This window comes from Chinchilla lanigera, unplaced genomic scaffold (assembly GCF_000276665.1).
Source record: "Chinchilla lanigera isolate Chin_1 unplaced genomic scaffold, ChiLan1.0 scaffold00067, whole genome shotgun sequence".
Taxonomy (NCBI): Eukaryota; Metazoa; Chordata; class Mammalia; order Rodentia; family Chinchillidae; genus Chinchilla; species Chinchilla lanigera.
This window is the reverse complement of record NW_004955468.1, coordinates 12868582-12891958: the sequence shown is the minus strand read 5'-3', so window position 1 is coordinate 12891958 and position 23377 is coordinate 12868582. Positions and strand designations below refer to the sequence as shown.

At 43.7% G+C, this 23377-nt stretch overlaps 3 protein-coding genes across 10 annotated transcripts in view; 2 read left to right on the top strand and 1 right to left on the bottom strand.

Moving 5' to 3' along the window:
* The window catches only part of Dedd (death effector domain containing), an 11976-nt gene extending 5564 nt beyond the window's left edge, over positions 1–6412 (top strand). For all 4 annotated transcript variants that reach the window (XM_005400238.2, XM_005400240.2, XM_005400241.2 and 1 more), the window contains 4 exons: positions 3109–3497; positions 3681–3788; positions 4086–4232; positions 4869–6412. In XM_005400238.2, coding sequence (XP_005400295.1) covers positions 3173–3497; positions 3681–3788; positions 4086–4232; positions 4869–5245 — 957 coding nt within the window. In that variant the 5' untranslated portion in view covers positions 3109–3172 and the 3' untranslated portion in view covers positions 5246–6412. The remainder of the gene's footprint in view (positions 1–3108; positions 3498–3680; positions 3789–4085; positions 4233–4868) is intronic.
* On the bottom strand, positions 6317–9194 carry Nit1 (nitrilase 1). 5 transcript variants are annotated; one of them, XM_005400243.2, is made up of 7 exons: positions 9067–9194; positions 8485–8571; positions 7985–8272; positions 7775–7878; positions 7425–7558; positions 7138–7263; positions 6317–6864 (listed from the first exon to the last, which is right to left on the bottom strand). In XM_005400243.2, exons 1-7 carry the CDS (start codon positions 9117–9119, stop codon positions 6598–6600), a joined length of 1059 nt encoding a protein of 352 aa, XP_005400300.1. In that variant the 5' UTR covers positions 9120–9194; the 3' UTR covers positions 6317–6597. The 5 variants fall into 5 exon arrangements, with proteins under 5 accessions (XP_005400300.1, XP_005400302.1, XP_005400301.1 ...); XM_005400245.1 differs by having other exon boundaries at positions 9098–9180; XM_005400244.2 differs by having other exon boundaries at positions 7985–8239; positions 9067–9156.
* Positions 9075–23377, top strand: Pfdn2 (prefoldin subunit 2). The gene is made up of 4 exons (XM_005400251.2): positions 9075–9322; positions 22199–22287; positions 22386–22509; positions 23073–23377. Exons 1-4 carry the CDS (start codon positions 9098–9100, stop codon positions 23247–23249), a joined length of 615 nt encoding a protein of 204 aa, XP_005400308.1. The 5' UTR covers positions 9075–9097; the 3' UTR covers positions 23250–23377.

The following is a 23377-nucleotide window of genomic DNA, read 5'->3' as shown; positions in this document are numbered from 1 at the left end:
CCCCCCCCCCGCCCCGGTACCGGGAATCAAACTCACAACCTCGCGCTTGCCAGGCAGGTGCTGTGCTGCTGAGCTACATCCCCAGCCCCCTAAATTGCACTCTTGCACTTCTTAATTGGTATTGCTTGTGGTGATCTCTTGGAGATTACATTAAGTTCAGCAACAGATTGTTCTACAAATGCCAGTCTCTGTCCACTACTAGGCACTAGGGCTATAAGTATGAATCTGATTTAGTTCCTCTCCCTGAATTTTATAGGATCTAATGGGATAATAAATACACAGAATAATTTTAGTACATTGATATAAAGGAACTATGCACACTGTTCCATAAGAGGACTACTTAACCCAGCCTGGGGGTGTAAAGAATGCATTTTGAAGATGGCATCTGAGCCGACTCTCACAGGATTGAGTAGGAGTTAGCCATCTGAAAAAGGGTGGTTATGGGGGTGTGGAATAGGGAAGGGAGAGGGGCATTCAAGCAAAGGCAATAGCCTGAAGAAAGGTAGAGAAGTAAATTGCTAAACAAACTGATAATGTTAGAGAATAAAACAGTTAAATGTTGAAGAACAGAAAGTGGAATTTGGTGGGACATGAGGTTGGATCTTGGAAGGCTTGGTGTGCTGCATAAGGAATTTGGAGTGTTCTAGGTAAGGAAGGTTACTGATTTTCTTTTTAAATATTTGATTTCCTGGGATTTATTTTTTCTTTAATTAGAGTCACAAACATAACATTTATGGAACACTTTTTTTTCTTTTTTTTTTTTTTTTTGGAGACCGGGTTTCGCTGTGTAGTTCAGGCTGGCTTTGAACTTACTATATAGCCAAGGCTGACCTGGCCTCAAACTCAAAATAGTCCTGCATCCGCCTCCCGAGTGCTGGGATTATAGGCATACACTGCCATACCCAGTTTAGGGTAGTGATTCTTACACAGGAAAAGTGATGGGGTCTTTTGTGCATGTTAGATAGCTAACTCAGCTAGATGTGGGGAATGGATTTAGGTGGACTAAGATTGATGGTAAGGAGAACTCTTAAAAAAGCAGTTGCAGTAGTCCAAGTGAGGGGCTGGAGATTTAGCTCAGCGGCAAAGCGCCTGCCTGGCAAGCGCAAAGTCGTGAGTTCAGTTCCTGGTACCGGAGAAAAACCAAAATAAAAAAAAAAAAAACCAAAAAAAAAAAAAGTAGTCCAAGTGAGAGAGTATTGGCATGTAAACCATGGCAGTGGCAGTAGAGGTATAAAAGTGGGATAGATTTAAGAAGTAGAAGTAGCATCAGCAGGAATTTAGTATCAGTTGGGTTATTGGAGGTTGTGGTCAGAGGATGGAATAGTACTGGTGATATTGGCAGGGCAGTAAGAATAAATGACTGGAGTGGAGGTGAAAGTTGTCGGACTTGTTGGCTGAAAATGGCTAGGTTATTGGCATTACTGAGGATGACAGAGGAACTTTGTGAATCAAATGCCAAGATATACAATGTATATAGGGGTGTGAAGTTTTGGTGAATATCATTAACTAACCTGAGCAGTTACGCGTTAAGACTCGCTTGGATTTTAAGAAAAATGAAGAGTTTTGGAGGGGTTACGTCTGAGACACAGAGGTCAAGGATGTTTGTGGGTTTTTTTTATTTTTTTTATTTTTTGTCTTTTTGAGACGGGATCCTGCTCTGCAGTGCAGGGTGGCCTTAAAACTCACAGCGCTCCTCCTGCCTCAGCCTGCCGAGTGCTGAGATTATAGGCATGCATTGCTACGCTTGGTGTTTATATCTTTAAAGTCTTTTTCACAACCATTTATATTAGGTTTACAAAGTGATATAGTGTGTGTGTGTGTATGTATGTATGTTACTTGTTAAGAATCCAGTGAAGGGCCGGGGATATAGCTCAGCGGCATAAGCGCCTGCCTGACAAGTGCAAAGTCCTGAGTTTGATTCCCGGTACCAAAAAACAAAATAAAACAAAAAAATCCAGTGAAAAAATATACAGAAATAATAATACGTGTGTGCATTTTCTCATTGGATTCTGTATTTTTCATCCCTGCTTGGTAGATGAGGGCAGAGGCTTTGAAGTTAGTGACTTGTCTAAAGTTACACAGCTGCCAGATATGGTAGTGCATGTCTATAATCTTAGCAGGAGGACTGCAGGTTGGAGCCCAGTCTGGTCAAGTTAGCAATTTAGTGATACCCTGCCTTAAGATAAAAAGGTCTGGGGATGTAGCTCTGTGTAAAGACCCTAGGTTTAATCCCCATTACCAGGTGGCAGAATGTCACATTACTACATAACTTGTTAATAGTATAACATAGCCAGAATTTAAACTAGTTGTAACTAAAGATTCTCAATTTTCTTTTTCTTTTTCTTTTTTTTTTTTTTTGGTTTTGGTACCGGAAATTGAACTCGAGACCTTGCGCTTGCCAGGCTGGTGCTTGTGCCACTGAGCTATATCCCCGGCCCCTCGATTTTCTTATGCACCGTCCATATTAGTTAGGAGGGAATTTCCTATTTTGAAATTCAAGTGTGGTAGTACAGCCTGTAATCCCAACATTTAGAAGGCTGAAGCAGGAGGATCACAAGTTCAAGGCCAGCCTGGACTACATAGCGCTACTCTATATTAAAAACAAACAAACAAGAAACAAACTGAACTGGGGAGAAGAGAAGGCAGAGTTTTAAGTTTTCAAGAGACAAAAATACTGGTTTGGGAACAAGAGGAATAATCAGGGTAATGTATTAACTTTTGCGGAATAAGTAGTACCAAAATTGATACAACATTCTCATTCAGGGGAAGTGCTTGTTCTTCTTCAGTAGAATCTGGACTGAGGGCATCATCTATTAGGTATGGAGTTTGGCAAGCCTTCTTTCTTTCTTTTCTTTTTTTTTTTTTTTTTTTTTTTTTTTGTACCAGGAATCAGACTTATGACCTTGGGCTTGCCAGGCAGGCTCTGTGTTGATGAGCTATATCCTTGGCCCTGTAGGCCTTATTTTTAACAAACACTTTAAAAACATTTAATAAACATGTATTTTTTAAAAACGTGTATGAAGCAGTACCAGGTATGTTAGGCACTAGGATGAATAAAATTGGCTCCTGCCATTGCGCAGCTCACAGGTTCTTGCCCTGTCCTCACAGTGCACTGGGGATTATAGCCGCTGAGCAGAGATTCTGGAAAGCATTGTGTTCCTGAGCCTCCAGCATGGCCGGGATAAAGCGTCGTGCAAGCCAGGTGTGGCCAGAAGAGCATGGTGAGCAGGAACATGGGCTGTACAGCCTGCACCGCATGTTTGATATTGTGGGCACCCACCTGACACACAGAGATGTGCGTGTGCTTTCCTTCCTCTTTGTTGATGTCATTGATGACCATGAGCGCGGACTCATCAGAAATGGACGTGACTTCTTGCTGGCTCTGGAGCGCCAGGGCCGCTGTGATGAGAGTAACTTTCGCCAGGTGCTGCAGCTGCTACGCATCATCACTCGACATGACCTGCTGCCCTACGTCACCCTCAAGAGGAGAAGGGCTGGTGAGGGTTTTTGGGTGGCTGGGAACCCTGGAATCAGGAGAGTTCTGGGAAGCCTGGAGTGAGCAGCATAGGAGTTCAGGCGGGAGGAGGGCTTGATGTTGGGGAGTACCTAGGATAAATCTTGAGACCCACTGGAAGAAGTGAGGGGTGTACTTTCTCCTGAATGACTTTTCTCCCCACTAGTGTGCCCTGACCTTGTAGACAAGTATCTGGAGGAGACGTCAATTCGCTATGTGACCCCAAGAACCCTCAGTGATCCAGAACCGAGGCCTCCCCAGCCCCCTAAAACAGGTGAGAAGATATTATGCCTAATTTGCATAAGTAAGCAAGGGGACACTGATCTCATCGTATTCCTGGTTTTGCCAGCTTACATGAAAGGATGCAGTCTGCTCACATCTAACACCATAAAATCGGGTGAGGTGTGAATGCTTCATCTTTGCCCTGTGTTTGCTCTAACATTGTGTCCTTTCAGGTCACAGTATTGATAATGCTTTCAGTGCTCAGTCTAAATGTTTCCTTCCACATTCCCAGAAGAGTGTTTGAATTTCTGCCTTTACTGTATTTTCTTTCCTTCTGCTTTCTGGTCAGTGCCTCCCCATTATCCTGTGGTGTGCTGCCCCACTTCGGGTCCTCAGATGTGTAGCAAGCGGCCAGCCCGAGGGAGAGCCACACTTGGGAGTCAGCGGAAACGCCGGAAGTCAGTGACACCAGATCCCAAGGAAAAGCAGACATGTGGTGAGGAAGTTCATGGATTCCAGAGGTGGAGTAATCTTGAGGGAAAATGGGAAGAACTGTTGGGATACTGGGCAGCTCATGTTTTCAAAGCAAAGCTCACATTGATTGCTGTTGCAAAGTGAGGTTAAATGGTTTAGTCCCCAGAACTCTTTTGTCTTCATGGCAGGATACATTTCAACTCTTTGGAGTTAATACTCAAAAGGGTGCCAATATGACATCCTTACTGCAAGAGGAATCAAGTATTAAAATGAACTGTGATGGGGCCGGGGGTATAGCTCTCAGTGGCTTAAGCGCTTGCATGGCAAGCCTGAGGTCATGAGTTTGATTCTCGGTACCAAAAAATAAAATAAAGTAAAATGAACTGTGATGCCTGTAATTAGGAAACCATCTCTTACAAGCAAGGTGCTGTTTTTGCGTGATAGGAATAAGGTGACCTGGGCATTTAGGGAACCTCCTGCATTTAGCCAAGGATTTCAGAGTTTTGTAGAGAAAAACTTACCATAGGGAAGAGGTAGAGAAGCTGTCAGGTCATGTTCCCTACTTTGCTATTCTGTTCTTTTTAGCTTTCAAAAGCTAAAAAGAGTTGTAACTTAGTCTTCCCTATAATGTCTTCTGCTCTGTCTTTCTTTCCCACAGACATCAGATTGCGGGTTCGGGCTGAATACTGCCAGCACGACACTGCTCTGCAAGGCAACGTCTTCTCTAACAAGCAGGACCCACTTGAGCGCCAGTTTGAGCGCTTTAGCCAGGCCAACACCATCCTTAAGTCCCGGGACCTGGGCTCCATCATCTGTGACATCAAGTTCTCTGAGCTCACCTACCTCGACGCATTCTGGCGCGACTACATCAATGGCTCATTATTAGAGGCACTTAAAGGTGTCTTCATCACAGACTCACTCAAGCAAGCTGTGGGGCATGAAGCCATCAAGCTGCTGGTGAATGTGGATGAGGAGGACTATGAGCTGGGCCGACAGAAACTCCTGAGGAACTTGATGCTGCAAGCATTGCCCTGACCCTTCCCCTTCTCACTTCTCGGGGACTGTTCCCACCACCCGCCTCTGGAGCTTACATACTGTTCTGGGGTTTGTTCTCTGCCCTTCCAACCAATCACACCCCTGCCTTTTTTTTTTTTAAAGGAAAAGACAAAGCGTGGAAGTGGTGTTCCCCAGCCCTCTCCGCACCCATGTGCCTGGGCTTACCCTGGTTCCCATTCCCACCTACCCCAATGTGTGTCTGCAGCCACCTCACCACTGAGCCGTAAGACAAATATGTAGGGAGATGCAAAGTCTATAGGACAGTCTTTGTAGGGGATTGAAGTGAACACTGCTTTGGGGTACATTGAGGGGTTATCAATACTTCTGGCTTTATGAGGGCTCTTAAATTTTGTCTGAAAAACCAAAGGGCTGTGAGTAAGGGAGCTGTATGGAAGGTAGGATTCTGAAGTGTATTTTGGAAATTAATCGCTACCCTCTTCCAAATTACAGAATTTTTTAAGAAACAGAAGCTGTGGCCCTTTCCACTCTCTCCTGGCCTCTGGTGCTGCTCCTCTCTGCCGCCTTTTCTCCATTCCAAGGCTTGAAACTGCTGCCTGGTGTGGCTCCTTCCTTTCTCCCCTTTGTCAAACCCTCTTCAAGGGAGTAACATAAGAGAACTCGGTCAGCCTCGTCACCCCTCCCAGCTGTGCTCTGTGTGTGTACGCACACACAGGGTAGATGGGGAAGAGGATGCTGACTGAAATACACTCCCCCTGAAAAGGGGAAGGGGAGTGTGACACTTTCCATGTTTAAGTGAAAATAAATAACATACCTGCAGCCCTTCTCCCCTTTGCTTTCTTCTGGCTGGGCAAAGGGCACCACAGGAGAAAGTGAAGTAATTCAGTATTGACTCCTCCTTTTTCCTTCCCTCTCTTCTACCCATCCTCCCACTCCCAGGCCTGGGAGAATGGGGCTGGGACATGCACTGAGTGTTGCACTTTTTTTAGGTAGGGAGATATGTTGAGTGAGCCAGGAGGCCTAGAACTGGAGCCTAGTCTAACAGGTACAAGACCACCTCCCCATCCAGCTCCCAAAGGAGATGTCCAGACACAGACTTTATGATTATTATATTTTTTTTCAATGCTAGTGCTGGTCAGCCCTCAGCGTAACTTCAGTTTTCATGAAATAAACAATGACTATATAAAATTCCACTTTTCTGAAGCTGAAATCTGAGCTCAGGTGAAAGCCTTTTCCTTTCCCCAAGAAGTTGAACCTGTGTTCCATGAAGACACTCAAGGTTTCCCAAGTGAGGGGAGCTGTGCTTGGGTCCTGCCTACAATCACAGCAGCACCACCTCACAGTGGGGGTCTCAATTTGCACAGTCAAAAACCTTACGACAGTGGGTGACCCAGGTTGCCATAGAGGTCAGGCCTGCGGTGCTGAAACACAGGCATATGTTGGCGAACCTGTTGCAGGTAGTTGAGGTTGATTCGAGCGAGGCAGAGGCCTGGTCCCTCAGAGCAGCGAGCCACAACTGTTCCCCAAGGGTCCACCACCATGCTGTGGCCATAACTTGCTCTCTTTTCATGGTGGCGTCCACACTGTGCTGCTGCCACTACATAGCACTGGGTTTCAATGGCACGGGCCCTCAGCAACACCTGAGGAGATGAGAAACACACTCAAGAATGTAGAGCAGCTAGTAGGGAAGTGACAGGAGATGAACACTACCCACTGTGGCCATTCTGATAATTGCCCAGGAATGATCTTGTGATTTACTACATTATTCTATAACATACAAGCCACAACACTCTGGGGCATGAATTTTCCCAGTAGGTAGGACAAGGAAGAAAATCATTCCACTTGTAAAGTCAAGGGGTGGGGAGCAATTGAAGTTAAGAGAAAATCCTTGTTTTGAACAGGCATTCTCTTACCTCCCAGTGGGCTGGGCCTGTAATAGATCCAAAAGCTGAAGGATAGGTAAGTATTTCTGCTCCAGCTTGAGCCAATGCCAGAGAGAGTTCAGGGAACCGCATGTCATAGCAGATAGCTAGACCAATCTGAAATGAAAAGCAGCCATACTTAGCATCCCTGTTCTGTTTGTCCCAGCATCTAGTATGTCCATGATCCCACTCCTTAGACTTTTATCTTGTGTTACCATTCCATTGTGTTCCTATTCCCCTCCCTCTTCCTCTGCCACCTTCATTCTCACAACTCCTACCTTGCCTGCTGGGGTGCTGACAGGTGACTCAAGACTGGGCCCAGGTATGGTAGAGTTGCTTTCACGCATAGGTCCCTGCCCCGGAAGCTCTACATCACACAGATGCGTCTTCCTGTAAGTGGCCACTACTGATCCTAGGGTAAGAGGGAGAAGAAATACTGCTGGTGCTTTAGATGCTGAGTTTAGCTACTCTTCTTCCTAAAGAGAAGACAGATTATAGGCTAAGAACAGAAGTGCAAGCACCCCTAAAACCTTGGGCCAAGAAAACAGAGGAATGAAACGGTTCCAAAGATCTGAGTTTAGGTACAGGAGCCTGGGAAGAGGAAGGCTAAAGGGTTATGAAGTCTCACCCTTGCTGTTCAGAAGCACATGACAGTTGTAGATTTTCTGAGTCTGCTCCCAGTCTTGGCCACGCTCATGGAAACCACCCAAGGACAGCCAGAGTCCACATTCCCTGGGGGGGAGGGGACACTGACAACTCTTCTTAAAGCTCTACCCTTATCTGACAATCCAGGGACGTGGGCCAACAAACATTCTACTTCCTCCCCATTCCCTGATACCTGGCAAGCTGGGTATACTCTTGCAGAAGGTTCCCACCCAGTGGCTCGGACAGGCGGAGTGTCTCAGCAGGGTCCCGTGCAATGAAGTCAAATGCCTCAGGCAGGAAAGCAAGGCAAGCACCCAGTCGGGCAGCCTCCCGAACCAGCTCAGCACATGTTTTAAAGTTCTGTTGCTTGTCTGGTGTTGATGTTACCTGGCACACAGCTACTAGGGGCAGTTCCCAAGAGGATGAGGAGCTAGCCATGGCTCTGGGCCTGTGGATGGCATAGGCAGGATTCTCAGATTTCCTAGCATGGAGAAATCCAAGTTTAATGACGGTTTTAAATCAGGAGGCAGGAAAACTGGACTTCCTTCTGACAATGCTCTTAGAGAAAATACTAACCCAGGGCCAGTGGGGTAATCTACCAAATTTCTGTGGATGGCTGAAGCCTCCTATCAACCAGTTAACACTGAACATCTACTATGTGGCAGGAACTGAGGACAAAACAAAACATGTTACCTGGGCTGAGCACAAAGTACTGAGAGTCTACGTATCCGGAGTCCAGGACACAGAAGGGACTGCAGCTGGTTGGTGATGAAGCCCAGCCTGAGGAAGGTGAGAAATCAGGACATCAAATCCCCCTTCAAGCAATACATTTTTAGGGTTCTCTTTTGTCTTCTTTCATGTTGTGAGTCTGAATCAGGGCCCTGTCAGTAAAGGCATCCCCAAGTCTTCAAAAACATTTTTTACTGTAAGTACGGGCTATGAGAGGAGATCCTAAGGTAAGAAGATGGAGGAGGGGACTATCTGCCAAACGCTTCCGCAGTCCAAAAGTCACCTCGGGAAAACCTGAATTTTCCCGAGTCTCTCTCTCGGTTGTGCGCACGCACAGTTTATTGACTCCAAGCATATTTCCCCCCCTTACACCACAACATCCTCGGGGAAGTTCCCCTGCCCTCGCCCCCACCACCCCAACGTGGGCAGGGGCACAGGACCAGACCCCAGCCCGAGCCCGCCCTCTACGGGTAGCCCGCCTTCCCCGCCTTTCCCTGGGGCGGGAATTTCTGTTGCACAACTCAAAGCACCGCAGATGGACTTCACCGCAGCAGGTGGGGTAGGGAGTAGGTCCTACATGAAAACGCGGCCAAAACCATTCACAGGACCGGATCCGAACAGCTGCCTAGAGCCAGCGGCACGGAGGCGAGGGGGCGGTAACTCCCGGACCGGATATGACGTAGGCGGAACGGCGCTGCACAGGCCGGAAGCCTGGCAAGCGGCGAAAATGGCGGAGAGCAGCGGTCGCACCGGCAAGAGCAGCGGGAGTGGCGCGGGGAAAGGGACGGTGTCGGCCGAGCAGGTGAGGGGCCGAGAGCGTGCCGGAGGGCACCTGGCGGGGTCTGGTGTCGGTGCGAGGCGGAGAGGTGGTGTCTGCGGCTTGTGCTGGCCTTTACTCCATCACCACGTTACGTAGCCATCCGGAGGGGAGGGTCTTCGGAGAAGCCAGCACAGCCTCTAGGGAGAGAGTAGGCGGGTGGGTAGGTGAGAGCCACGCCCCCGGGTGCCGGGGAGTCTAGGGGAGGAGGAAGCCTGACACGCGGGAGCTGGGAAGATGCCCATGTCTGAGGGCAGGTGGGTCGTAGCTCTCCTCACCACTCCTCAGCGCCCTGAACGCCATATGGCTGGCTATGGCAGCTCGTAAAGAAACCCGTAGTCAGTGGCGTGTTGTGTAGTCTGTTACGTGATCCTGAAACCACGTTGACAGTCACCGTCATTCTGCAGAACCACGTGACTCGCGTACTCCGGCAGTCCAGGGTTCTATACTGTTGTGATTCGGGACTCATTAGTGGATTGACTTTCTTTAGAGACCATCGACCCTAACACTTTCCTGACGTGGGGAAACTTGTGGCGAGGCAAATTAATCAGAAGGCCCGCTGTGGCCTTGGAAGTGTGGGTTGCTAGTAGTAGGGCTAGCGTTTAATCGGAATAGGAAGAAATCTCCACGATAGAAATAAAAATTGTTAGCAAGTTCACTACAGGTCTGTAATTTTTATGTCTTGGTGCCAGATAAGACATGGTGGTATATACATGACTGTCCCATCAGGCGGCTTTTTCATTATTTTTATTAGTAAAAGGACCGATAAAATTGATAAGATCCGTTTGTACCACCTGACCGGCCCATGGGACAATCTTGCATGTACTATTGGTGGTTCAAACCAGCCGGAAGGTGTTCAGCAAATTACAGTATTTTATTTTATTTTTTGGAGACAGGGTCGTACTATGTAGTTTAGGCTGGCCTTGAACTCACTGTGTAGCCCAAATTGGTCTTGAACTCAGTGTGATCCTGCCTCAGCTGGGATCACAGGCATGTGCCACCACACCCAGCTAGGAAGAGTATTTTATTTATTTATTTTTCTTTTTTTGGGGGGGTACAGTATTTTAATCATGTTCACTAATCAGTTATTTATTGAACAATTAATATAGGAAGAGATTTTTGTAAAGATTTTTTAAAAGCCTCCTGTAGTTGGGCATGGTGGCCCAGGGCTGTAATTCCAGCACTCAGGGAGGCTGAGGCCAGAGGATCACAAACAAGTTGGAGCGCAGTCTGGTAATTTATTCATTTAGGCAGACCTTGTCTCAAAATATAAAAGTGCTGGGCTTTTTGGTGCACACCTATAATTGCAGCACTTGGGAGGCTTTTTTTTCTTTTTCTTTTCTTTTGGTACCGGGAATCAAACTCGGGACCTCGCGCTTGCCAGGCAGGCACTTGTGCTGCTGAGCTATATTCCTGGCCCATCACTTGGGAGGCTGAGGCAGGGGGATCACTGAATTCAAGGCTAGCCTGAACTACATAGTGAGACCCTGTCTCAATAAACTAAAATTTTATTTATTTATTTATTTATTTATTTATTTATTTTTGGTTTTGGTACCGGGAATTGAACTCAGGACCTTGCGCTTGCCAGGCAGGTGCTTATGCCACTGAGCTATATCCTTGGCCCTAAAAATTAAAAAAAAAAAAAAAAAAAAGCATTAGAGATGTAAGTTAGTATGAAGGCTCAGAGTTCCATACCCAGTGCATGTGTGTGCACACATGTGCACACACACACACACAAAAGTAAAAATCCAAAACTGTCTTCTGCCAGCAAGGAGCATAGGCTCGAGGTAAGTGCCATATGCAAAAAGATAGTATGAGGTAGAAGCAGTTTTTGGTTTTTGGCAACTGGGATTTACCCCAGGGCCCCAAGCAAATATTCTACTTACTGCTGAGCTACATCCCCAGCCAGAGGATAAGTTATCTAAGAAAAGCATAAAGTGCCGTGGGATTTAGGGAAGAGAGGAGGAGTTGGTTTATGACATAGTAAAGTGAAAGAACCTCATATTTTTTGTGGGTCTGTCATGTTGTAGGCCAGTGATGTTGAACTTTTTAGAGCTTCATTGATAATCTCAGCTGCAGCATGCTTGCCAAAGGCTTGCCACCACTGTAGCTAGGCATTCTGCTGCATACAAGGAAACAAACAAATGAAACAGTTACATGTTGCTCACAGACTCATTTCAGAAAAGACAATAAAGATTTGTGTCCTTTCTTTATGACAGTACAAAAGAGACTCCTACCTAATCAAGAGGCCATGGGATTTGGCAGGTGGGTGGAAAGGGAGACTGTGGTGTAGTAGGGTGGATAGGAGCATTCTTATGTACTGGGCTCAGACCTGGCTTTGACTTCGTTTCACTATTACTATTTATATATGACCTCCCCTGAGTTACTGCTCTGAAATCCTGTCTGTAAAAAACTTAATAGCATCTACCTCATTACTGTATTTAGAGTATTAGGCAAGACAACTCATGTAAACTTCTATACAGTGGTTAGAATACAGTATTAATAAATTCTAGTTAGGTTTTGTTTTTAGAAGAGAAACTTCTTCAGCTTAATTCTAAAGGTTGAGAAAAGTTAGTCAAGCAAAGGAAGAAGTGGAACATTGCCTAGATAGAGCTAATAATTTGTCAAAAAGCATTAAGGTATGAGACTGCCTGGTAGTTTGGAATGCAGGTGGATTTAAAATTTGAGGGGGATTGCAAGACTTGAATATTAGGAAAAAGGATACAAGAGGAATATAAGATGTCTCTCAGGTTTCTGTCTTTGGGTAGGTAGTAGTGCCATAGGGAATGCTGGGAGGCCAGCATGTTTGGGGAGAGAGATAAATTCATTTTAGGATTTTTGTTAAATTTTGAAAAAATTTTTGTTTTTGTTTTTGAGACAAGGAGGATCTCGCTGTTTAGTCCAGGCTGGCCTTGAACTCCCGGCAGTCCTCTTGCCTCAGCCTCCCAGGTGCTGGGATTACAGGCATGGGCCATCACACCTGTCTAAAATTTTTTTTTCTTTTTAAATTTTGAGACAAGCTCTCACTGATTTGTCCAGGCTGGTCTTACACTTGTGATCCTCTTGCCTCAACCTCTGATGTAACTAGGATTATAGACATGTGCCACTTTGCCTGTCTTGGTTTATAAATTGTAATAAGCAAGTTAGAGATATGATTGTGGGATTGAACTTTTGAGTGGTAGAAAAAAACATGGTTGTAGATGAAAATCATAATTTTCTGTAGTTTGTACAGAAAGTGAAAAAAGAAATAGGACAAAGGGGGTTGGAAAAAGTTTTTTAAGAAGACTGGGGAAATGATTCTAAGCCTGTTGCATTTTGTTTTATTGAGACATGGTCTTGCTATGCAGTTCAGGTTGGCCCCAAACTCATAGCAATCCTCCTGCCTCAGCCTCCCAAGTGCCACCACACCCTGCTAAGGCTGTTTCTTTTTTTGGAGGGCAGGGAGACTGGAAATCGAACTCAGGACCTGATGTTTGCCAGGCAGGTGCTACACCACTAAGCTAAATCTCCAGCCCCAGGCAGATTCTTGATTAATGTTCTCTGGCCTTTATGTTCCAGAGAGAACACTGAGTAAAAAATATTTTTTTTTTTTTTTTTTTATCACTGCTGCAAATGTGAGCCACACATGTCCTTTACAAATAAAATGGAAGTGAGCAACACATTGTGCTAGACCCTGTTTTTATCATCTGTTAATTATTGCCATTTGAAATGAGACTGGAATTTCAGAGGCTTTGGATAACTTGGCCAAAGTCAGTAACTGGAATAGCAGGCCTTTTAATTGAGAGAATTGAGAATCAGACAAATTTTTTTCCATGTATACCATGATTATACTCGGGCTAATTGAGCTGAGCCCTAAAATAAATAGGTGGCAGTGGAATAGAAAATAGGGAATAGGGTAGGAAGAGGAGAGTTGGGGAAAGCATAGATTGACATAAACTTTAGTATCTGATTAGTATAGCTAAGTCATGAGGTACAGTATAAGTTAGAACGATATACTCCTACCTGGAAATGATGGGGAATGCCTGTAATCCCACTACTGAGGATTACAGTACTGGGAGGGTGAAGCAGGAGGATCACAAGCTTCAGCCCAGTGTGGATAATTTAGCAACTCAAAATAAGAAATGGAAAGCCGATGTGGTGGCACATGCCTGTAATCCCAGCACTGCAGAGATTGAGGCAGAATGATTGCCAGAAGTTTGAGGCCAGCCTGGGTTACATAGTGAGTTTAAAGCTAGCCTGGACTACACAGTGAGACCTTGTTTCAAAACACAAAAGAAAATCAAATAAGAAATGGAAAAGAGTTGGGGATGTAGCTCAATGTGAAAGCCTTGGTTTTAATCCCCAGTGGGACCTACGGGGGCGGGGGGTGGTATGTGTCCTTACAGCATGTTAAATAAGGTCTTTGAGTGCATAGCAAAGAATTTGGGACTTTTGAGCCAGGTGTGGTGGCACACGCCTGGTGAGGGACTTTCTTAATATAAGTACTGAGGAACTTACAAAAGGGTATATATTGTGCTATTATTGTTTTTTCTACTATATAAAATAATACATGGTTACCTTAGGAAATGTAGAAAACACAGGAAAAAGTACAAACTAGGAAATAAGTCACCCATAATCCTACTATCAAGTGGTAACTATTCTTACCATTTTGGAGTATTCCCTTTGAGGGGTCTCCCCTTTCCTTTATGCCTTTGTATATATGTGTGTGAACAGAAAGGGAGGCATCTTAGTCCATTTCCTGTTGCTATAACAGGATACCAGCAACTGGACGACTGTAACTTGTGGATGTTTGGGGACCCATAGGCACAGTGTCAGCATCTGGCAAGGCTATCATAGCATGGGAGAAAGTGAAGGGACAAGGACAAGTGAGGCCCATAGAAGGGAGCAAAATGAGAGGTAGACTCACTTTATAACAAGTTAGCAGCAGTGTGTAGACACATTTGGAAAATCTAAAACTAGGGAGATCATTTAGAAGATGATTGCAGTAGTTCAGATCAGAGGGTAATGAAGGCCTGAACTAGGGTGATGTCAAAGAGCCTAAGAGAAATTGCTAAATATATGTTTTGCAGTTGGTGGCGTAAGGGTGCGTTATGAGATGAAATGAGACTTTTGGCACTAGCAGGAATATGGAAGACAACCAACATTCATTTGGAACCAAAAGAGACCTAGAATAGCAAAAGCAGTTCTGGGCAACAAAGGCAAGATAGGGGCATCACAATCTCTGACTTTATATTACAAAGCTACTATGGTAAAAAAAAAACACACACAAAAAAAAACAAAAAAAAAACCAGACCTGAGGATCAGTGGAATAGATTAGAACTGCAGAAGCAACTCCAGAGTTATTCAGCCACCTTATCTTTGATAAAGGAGCCAAACACCTTCACTGGAAGAAAGATAACCTCTTTAATAAATGGTGTCTTCCACATGTTGAAGATTAAAAGTAGACCCATGTCTTTCACAGTGCATTAAATTAAAATCAAAATGGATCAAAGATCTAAATATTAAAATAGAAACACTAAATCTGCTGGAAGATAGAATAGGTAGAACTCTTGAAGATACTGACTTAGGCAAAGACTTTATGAACAAAACTCTGATCGTATAGGAACTGTCACAAAGAATTAAAAACTGGGATCTCATTAAAAAGCTTTTGCACAGCAAGAGAAACCACCAACAGTGAAGAGACAACCTATAGTATGGGAAAAGTTTTGCCAGCTGTTCCTTAGACAAAGGACTAATATCTGGAATATATAAAGAACTAAAAAAAACATACTCCCCAAATTTAATGACCCAATCCAAAAATAGGCATTTGAAATGAATAGATACTTCTCAGATGAAGAAGTAGAAATGGCAAATAAATATATGAAAAAATGTTCAACATCACTGTTCATTTGAGAGATGCAAATTAAAACAACACTGAGATTCCATCTCACCCCAGAAAGAATGGCTATTATCAAGAATCAGTGAATAACACATGCTGACAGGGCTGTGGGGAAAAAGGAACCCTTCTCCACTGTTGGTGGGAGTTTAGACTGTTATAACCACTGTGGAAATCAGTGTGGAGATTCCTCAAAAAACTAGAACTAGCCAGGCATGGTGGGGCATGCTTATAATGCCAGCACTCAAGGGGCTGAGGTGGGAGGATCACTGTGAGTTCAAGGCCACCCTGGACTACATAGGGAGTTCAAGGCCAGCCTGAACTACGTAGTGAAACCCTATCTCAAAACAAAACAAAACAAAACAAAACAAAACAAAACAAAACAAAACAAAACAAAAAAACCTAAGACTAGAGGTTCCATTCAACCCATTCCCTTCTTGGTATCTTTCCAAAAGAATTAAAAGCATCATACCATGGTGATACATGTGCACCCATGTTTATAGCTGCGTAGTTTGTAATAGCTAAATCTTTGAAACAGTCCAAATGTCCATCAGCTGATGAATGGATAAAGATGATGTGGGGGCTTTTTTATACAATGGAGAACTACTGTGCCATAAATAAGGATAACCCTGATACATTTCTAGGTAATAGATGCACCTTGAGAACATACTATTAAGTGAAATAAATCAGACACATATGTTCAAATATGACATGGTTTCTCTGGTATAAGAAACCAAAAGTGTGAAGAAGGACCAAAATGTATAATAGATATTGAGAAATAGGAAGAAAAGGTTCAAATGAGAAAGGGGAAAAGAGTTGGGGGAGGAGAAAGGACAAGAAAAAAACAAAATAGAAGGAAAAAATAGAAACAAAGCTTTTGTAAATGAAGGAAAGAAGGGCTGAAGGGAGGGGAGAGGAATGAAAAGAAAAAGAGCCTGGCAAGCACAAGGTCCTGAGTTTGATTCCTGGTACCAAAAAAGAAAAAGAGGGGTGACAAGAGGAACAATTTAAAATGATCAGTTCAACATTGAACAACCTGAGCTTAAGGCATCCATGCTGCATTTAGGTGGATAACGATCTATAATAATAGCAGCGAGACAGATATTTCTATTTTATTATAAGGAAATTTTTTGGTGTTTTTTTTGTGGGTATCAGGAATCAAACTCAGGACCTCTCGCTTGACAGGCAGGCAGTGTGCTGCTGAGCTATGTTCCCTGCCCCTATAAAGAGATTTTTGAAAAGAAGTAACACTGGACGTTGTAGTGCATGCCTATAATCACAGTACTCAGGACGCTAAGGCAGGAGGATCACCACGTTTCAGGCCAGCCTGGGTTACATAGTGAGTTCACTGCTTGCCTGAACTACGTAGTGAGACCCTGTCTTAAAAACAAACAAGGGGCTGAGGATGTGCATGGTCCTGAGTTTGATTCTGGGTATCAAAAACAAACAAAAACTCCAAAACAAAATCAAAAGTTTGATAGAGAGTTGAGTATGTCATAAAGGAGGGGGGTCACTGAACTGAGAAGGATGTTAATTAGTGGAGCATTATCTGAGGAAATGTGTTCCCAGATGCATTGGGTCATAATTCTCTTACTCTATTCTTTCATTGAATCCAACAGGAATAACTGTCATGTAAGAAGACCAAAGGACATTTTTTGGGGAAAAGTAATGGTTGTAGATTTTTTTTTCCTTAAGTTATCAAAGCTATATGATATTGAGAAACAAGAAAGAAAACAAAACAGAAACAGTCAAATGGAAATAATTTGATATGTATAAGAGATCAAGCCAGGAGTAAGATATTAGTAGAAAATAGACTATTTTTTCTTACTGTTCTGTTTTGTTTTGTTTTGTTTTGAGATAGGGTCTCACTATACAGTTCATGCTGGGCTTGAACTCACTGTGTAGCTCGGGCTGGCCTTAACTCGAAGTGCTCCTCCTGAGTTGGGATTACAGGCGTGCACTGCCATGCTTTTTGTTTTTGTGTTTGTTGAGACAGGGTCCCATTATGTAGCCCAGGTTGGCCTCCAACTTGTGCTCCTCCTGCTTTAGTCTCCTGAGTACTGGGCTTGCACCACCACACCTGGTGAAAATAGATTTTTAAGAGTTAGATAAACTTGAATACAAGTACCAGTTCTGTAGTTTACTGTTACTTTAAGCAGCTCTCTATACTCCACTAACCTTGGTCTCCTAATTTCTAATTGAAGCTACTGTACTCATCTTTTGAGGTGGGGGCTGAATTGAGGATTGAGCCTGGCACCTTCAAACAAGCTATATCCCAGCCCTTTTCTTTTCTTTTCTTTTCTTTCCTTTTCTTTTCTTTTCTTTTCTTTTCTTTTCTTTTCTTTTCTATTTCTTGTTTGCTTGGTTTTTGAGAAAGGTTCTCACTATGTAGTTCAGGCTGGCCTTGAACTCATTGTGTAGCCCAGACTGGCCTCAAACTCTCAGCGATCCTCCTGCCCCAGTCTCCTGAGTGCTAGGATTAGAGGCATGTACCACTGTGCATGGCTACCCAGCTCTCCCACCCTTTTTTTAAAATTTTGAGATAGGATCTTACTACATTGCCCTGGCTGGCTTCGAACTTAGGATCGTCTTGCCTGAGTTTCCTCAACAACTGGAATTACTGTTGAGATCAGCTCTTTGTAGGGCTCATTCACTGTGTTGAGGAGTTTGTGTTTTATCCCTTCATCAAGCACTGTCAAACGTTTTCAGTATAGTAATACTGTAGTTAGACGCATATATAATTTAGGGCATGTGTGCCACAGCGTGGGATTGGGTTGAAGGAGGCAAATCTGGAGGCTGCAGTGGTATAGCTATGGTAGAAGTTGATGGATTTGAGGCAATTTGAGCAGATGGATACAGCTTAATAGATTAATTGGCTGTGGATTGTGAGTCAAGGGTGACTCTAAGGTTTCTGGAGTTAATATCCCAAATCTAGAATTATTAAATTAATAAGAATAATAAGAGCTACCACTGAGGTTCTGGGGAAGCAAGTATAATCAAGGCACTGGGGATAGCACTGTAGATTTCTCTATGATTAGGCAAGAAAAGCTATAATGTTAACACCCTGCTAGTTTCACTTTGAGGAATATGACTCAAAAATGGTTGTACATTTTTTTAATGGCTGTAAACTTTTTGTACTATTATGCAGATATTTAACATTACTGCTACTTATTACAGAAAAAATTGAAGCAACCTGTGTCATAACAAGAGGACTAGTTAAGCAGTTTAAAAATATATCAATAGGAAAAAATTATATCAATAGGGTATAAGTACTTTGTAGCCTTTAAAAAATAAGAAATTCATGTCCTATACAAAATTGTTCATACATGTAATTTATGGGAATGTCACAAACTCTGTATAGTTGTAAGAGCTGAAGTTAGAGTAGTTGGTAATTTAATTTAGATACTTTTGTGTAGGTGTACTTACATAAAACAATGATTTAATAGATTCCAGAAATCAATACTGACCTGACCACATCTGCTCAAACCAGGCAATTTAAGGAGAATAGAAAGGGAAAGAGGAAGAAAATTAGGTTTAGCCATACGGCAGAAAGCTATTAGAAAAGTTATATGTGAGAGGAAGAATGTGGGAATGGAGGATGGTCCTAACTCTGCTCATTACCTAGCAGACCCCAGAGATAGGCAGGTTAAAATTCACTTATTTTAGCTGGATGTGGTAGTGTACACCCATAATGCCCAGCACCTGAAGGCTGAGGCAGAAGGATCATGAGTTTGAGCCTAGCCTGGGCTATGTTGTGAGCCGTGTCTCAAAAAAAGTTTTTTTAAAGGGCTTATTTTGCACTTAGAGTTAAGTCGTAGTTAGCTGATCTTAGTTTGGTATTTGATGAAAAGTTTATAAATTGAACAAGGAGAAACAGGGATTCATATTAGCAAGAATGTTGGCTGGGGTATGGTTCAGTAAAAGAGAACATATTTAGCATGCATGAGGCCCGGGATTTAAGCCCTCATGCTGACCCCTCCCCATGTTGGAGAAAGGTTGATATTAGGGGGGAGGGACCTCTTTGATTCCTGCTGGGCATGGTGGTGCATGCCTGTAATACCAGTACTGGGGAGGCTGAGGCAGGATGATTGCCAGGAATTCAAGCCCAGCATGGGCTACATAGTGAAGCCCTGTCTCAACCCGATCCCTGCAAAACCCAATTACTTCTATTTCTTCTAATTACTGAGGAAAATAAGTTCAGGCAGGTCTCAGGAATTTTAGACATTTCAGCTGATTAATTGATTCATATATTTAACAGCATACATCCAGAATAGGTCATTAAGAGAGACTATCTGGAATCTGATTTAGTCATGGTATTTGCTAAATGGAAAATTATTTGGGGAATGGGGAAAAGGGTCTCACAGTTTTGCTCAGGTTGGTCTAGAATGAGTGAGCTGCCATCCCCAGTAAATGAAATTATTTTGATATGGAGCATTGACAGAGAAAAGTGAACTGTAAATGGAATAGTTTTGATATAGGGAATGAAGGTAAAGGAAAAACAGCCTCTAAATTAGATCTCCAGAGTATTCATTCAGATGTATTGATTAGGTAGATTAGGATTGAGGGCTGATGGATGGGAGAAGGGGCAAGTTGGTGGAAGGACAAGTTCTTGATCAACTATTTGTATTTTTCTTCCCCCATTTGGTTTTTTGATACAGGGACCCACTGTGTAGTTCAGGCTGGCCTTGAGTTCACTATGCAGCCCAGGCTGCTCTTGAACTTCTGACGATCTTCCTTTCTCAGCCTGAGTGCTGGGACTACAGGCATGCACTACCATGCCTGGCTTTTGTCAAGGTTGGTTTATTGAGCAGTAGAAAGGATGTAAGAGTGGTGGTATAGGTCTGCCATTTGGATTATATTAGCTGCATATGAACCTTGCGGAGTGCAAACTCGAGAATAAGGAGCCTTAGGAAAGGGGAGGTGGGCTCGGGATGGTGGCACACACCAGTCCAGCACTTGGGAAGTTGATACAGGAGGATCACATGAGTTTGAGGCCAGTCTGGACTACATTGCAAGACCCTGCCTTTACTTTTTTTTTATTTTTTTATTTTTTTGAGACAGAGTTGCCATGTAGTTCAGGCTAGCCTTGAACTCAGAGCAGTCCTCCTGCCTCAGCCTCCCAAGTGCTGGGATTACAGGCATGCGCCATCACACCTGGCCTTGCCTTCAAATTGAATGAATGAATGAATGGGAGGTGGCTGATCATTGGTACCAGGGCAAGGTTTTTGACAGTGAGACTGGAGCTATTGCAAATGGGAACAAGAGATTTGGCAGTGGTTTGGATGGAAGTATCTGAGGGGGATCTTCTGGATTTGTGGAGGCCATGAGAATAATTTCCTCTTACAAAGCTATTTCATGCTCTTTGGTTCACATTGTACAACAGCCTTGTAAGTATCATTTTGCACATTTTCTAGGTGAGAAAACGAAGGCTCAAAGAGGATTAAAGTCTTAGTTCTGGTTGCCTATTAAAAATATGTGGGAAGCCAGTCATGGTGATGCATGCTTATAATCCCATGTGCTCCTGAGGCTGAGACAAGACAATTGCACATTTGAGACCAGCCTATACAACTTATCCAGACCCTATCTCAAAATAAAAAGTAGATTTGGGGTAGAATGCTTGTCTAGCATGCATGAGGCCTTCAGGTCAATGCCCAGTTCTGTAAAAAGAAAAAAAAATAATGTGGGAGATATTTTTAAAAACAGTAATCCTACCACTCTGGAGGCTGAGGCAGGAGGATCTCCATGAGTTTTGAGGTGAACCTTGGCTACATAGTGAGTTCAAAGCTAGTCTGAACCACATAGGGAGAGCCTGTCTCAAGAAGAAACCAAAACAAAGAAAAAAGAAAAAAAAAAGCAGTGAGGCAGGCCTTGGCCTTGCCCCTAATGATTGTGTAGCTGTTCAGAGGCTCCACTGTTTTTTAAATACTTCCCAGGTGATTCTAACATGTAGCCAAGGTAGAGAACCATAGAATTGTCTGCCAGGAAACAGCAGAGGCAGAACTTGAAACTTCATCTTTTGTCTCTGAGCTTCAAATTTTTCTACACCCCTACAAACCTCCCTCTCATTTTCTTCCCATATGGCATCTCCTACTTTTCATGATACTTCATTCCAGACAGTCACAGAACCTCTCACTGGATGTGAGGGTGGTGGAGGTATTAGTGCCTGGTCTGGTTTTCATCTGCTGTTCTTCTTTGCACAGTTTCTGGAGAACTAGGAGCTGGTAGTAATCACTTCTCTGGGCCTTTACAAATGTTACTTCTTAGGCTTCTTTTGACCTCATCTTCCCACTATCCCCAGCTTCTATCCTTCAGGCTCCAGCTAGGACATCTGACCAGGCACAGTGCCACACACCTATAATTGCTGCTATGGAGGCAGGAGGAGCAAGAGTTTGAGGACAGCCTGGCTTAGTGAAACGCTGTGTCAAAATTTAAATTGGGTGTGGTGGCGTATGCCTGTAATCCCAGCACTTGGGAAGCTGAGGCAGTAAGGATCATCATGAGTACAAGGCCATCCTGGGCTACATAGGGATTTCAAGGCCAGCCTGAATGACATAGGGAGACTTTGCCTGAAAAACAAAAACCAAAGAACAGGTTCCCCAGTAGCTCTCTACCCCATCAATTTGTTTTGTTTGTTTGCATTGCTGGAGTTTGAATCCCAGGCCCTTTGCATGCTAGGCAAGTGCTCTGCAACTGAGCTACATCCCAGCCCTATATAAGAAATGTTTTCCTCACCAAATTATAAGCTATAAGAAGCCAGAGGCCAAATCTATTTTGTTACATCTCCTGGTGCCTAACAGATTTCTCAGTAAGTGGCTACTATGGAGTGCACTTCTATACAGTCCTAAGAAATTGCAAACTTATGTCCAACCCCATTTCCAAAGTAGGTATCCCCTGCTGCATCTTTGTGAAACTTGTCACCCTATGTACTGTCTTTACTGTCTGTCATTTCCACCATTTTGTCTATCATCTCTTTTCTTATACCTAAGGTAATTGCTGGCTTCAACCGCCTTCGGCAGGAACAGCGGGGCCTGGCATCTAAAGCAGCTGAGCTGGAGATGGAGTTGAACGAGCACAGGTGAGAAAGTCAGAGTAGAACGGGTGGGTGGGCCATTTCATAACAGGGGTGCAGTAGAGCGGGAGTGAAATCTGAGGTCCTGCCTTGTCCTACTCCAGCCTAGTGATCGACACACTGAAGGAGGTAGATGAGACTCGCAAGTGCTTCCGCATGGTTGGAGGTGTGCTGGTAGAGCGGACTGTCAAAGAGGTGCTGCCTGCCTTGGAGAATAACAAGGAGCAGGTAAGTGAGCAAGAATCCTGAGTAGAAATTTTGGACAACCAAGGGATAAAGAAGAAGGAGAGCCCAGGCATCTAGGGAATATGGTGGAGAGTCTGGGTAGAAACTCATATTGAAGATCAGTAGCCTGTGTTGTTCGCACTACAGTAAGTCCAGCTGCTTAATGAGGAATTGCTGCTGTACCCTTCGTCATGGGCTCTTTGATGTAGTTGGGTTGGGTAGGGAGTTCAGTGTGATCCACAGCGTGATCCACAGATACTTATGTCAAAATCACCTGAAGAGTTAGTTTATAATACAGATTCCTCTGTATTAGTTTATTATACAGCTTCCTTCCTTGGACCCATTGAATCAGAGCCTTGGGACTGCTATAAGTAACATTTGAAATATAAGTAGCTGAGGTGATTCTTGTATTAAAATTTATAAACAGCTGTGTTTGAGAAAGGAATCACTTTTGTGTCTGGGCTAGGCATAGAAGTGTCATCCCTTTTACTTTTCCTTAGCATACATTCCAGATGGGGGAGGAGAGGCCTGAAATCCTTATGTAATTCCTGGTGTTTGCCTTGCAGATACAGAAGATCATCGAGACACTGACCCAGCAGCTTCAGGCAAAGGGAAAAGAACTCAATGAGTTCCGGGAAAAGCACAACATTCGTCTCATGGGAGAAGATGAGAAGCCAGCAGCCAAGGAAAACTCGGAAGGGGCTGGGGCTAAGGCCAGCTCAGCCGGAGTGTTGGTCTCGTAGGGATCAGGCCCTGCATTTTTTCTACCCTGACTCCCACTTCTAATTTCTCTTTGTTATTATTATTGTTATTTTCTCTTCTATTGTAATATTTTTTTGTTGCTAATTAAATGTTTTGGTTAGAATGCTTA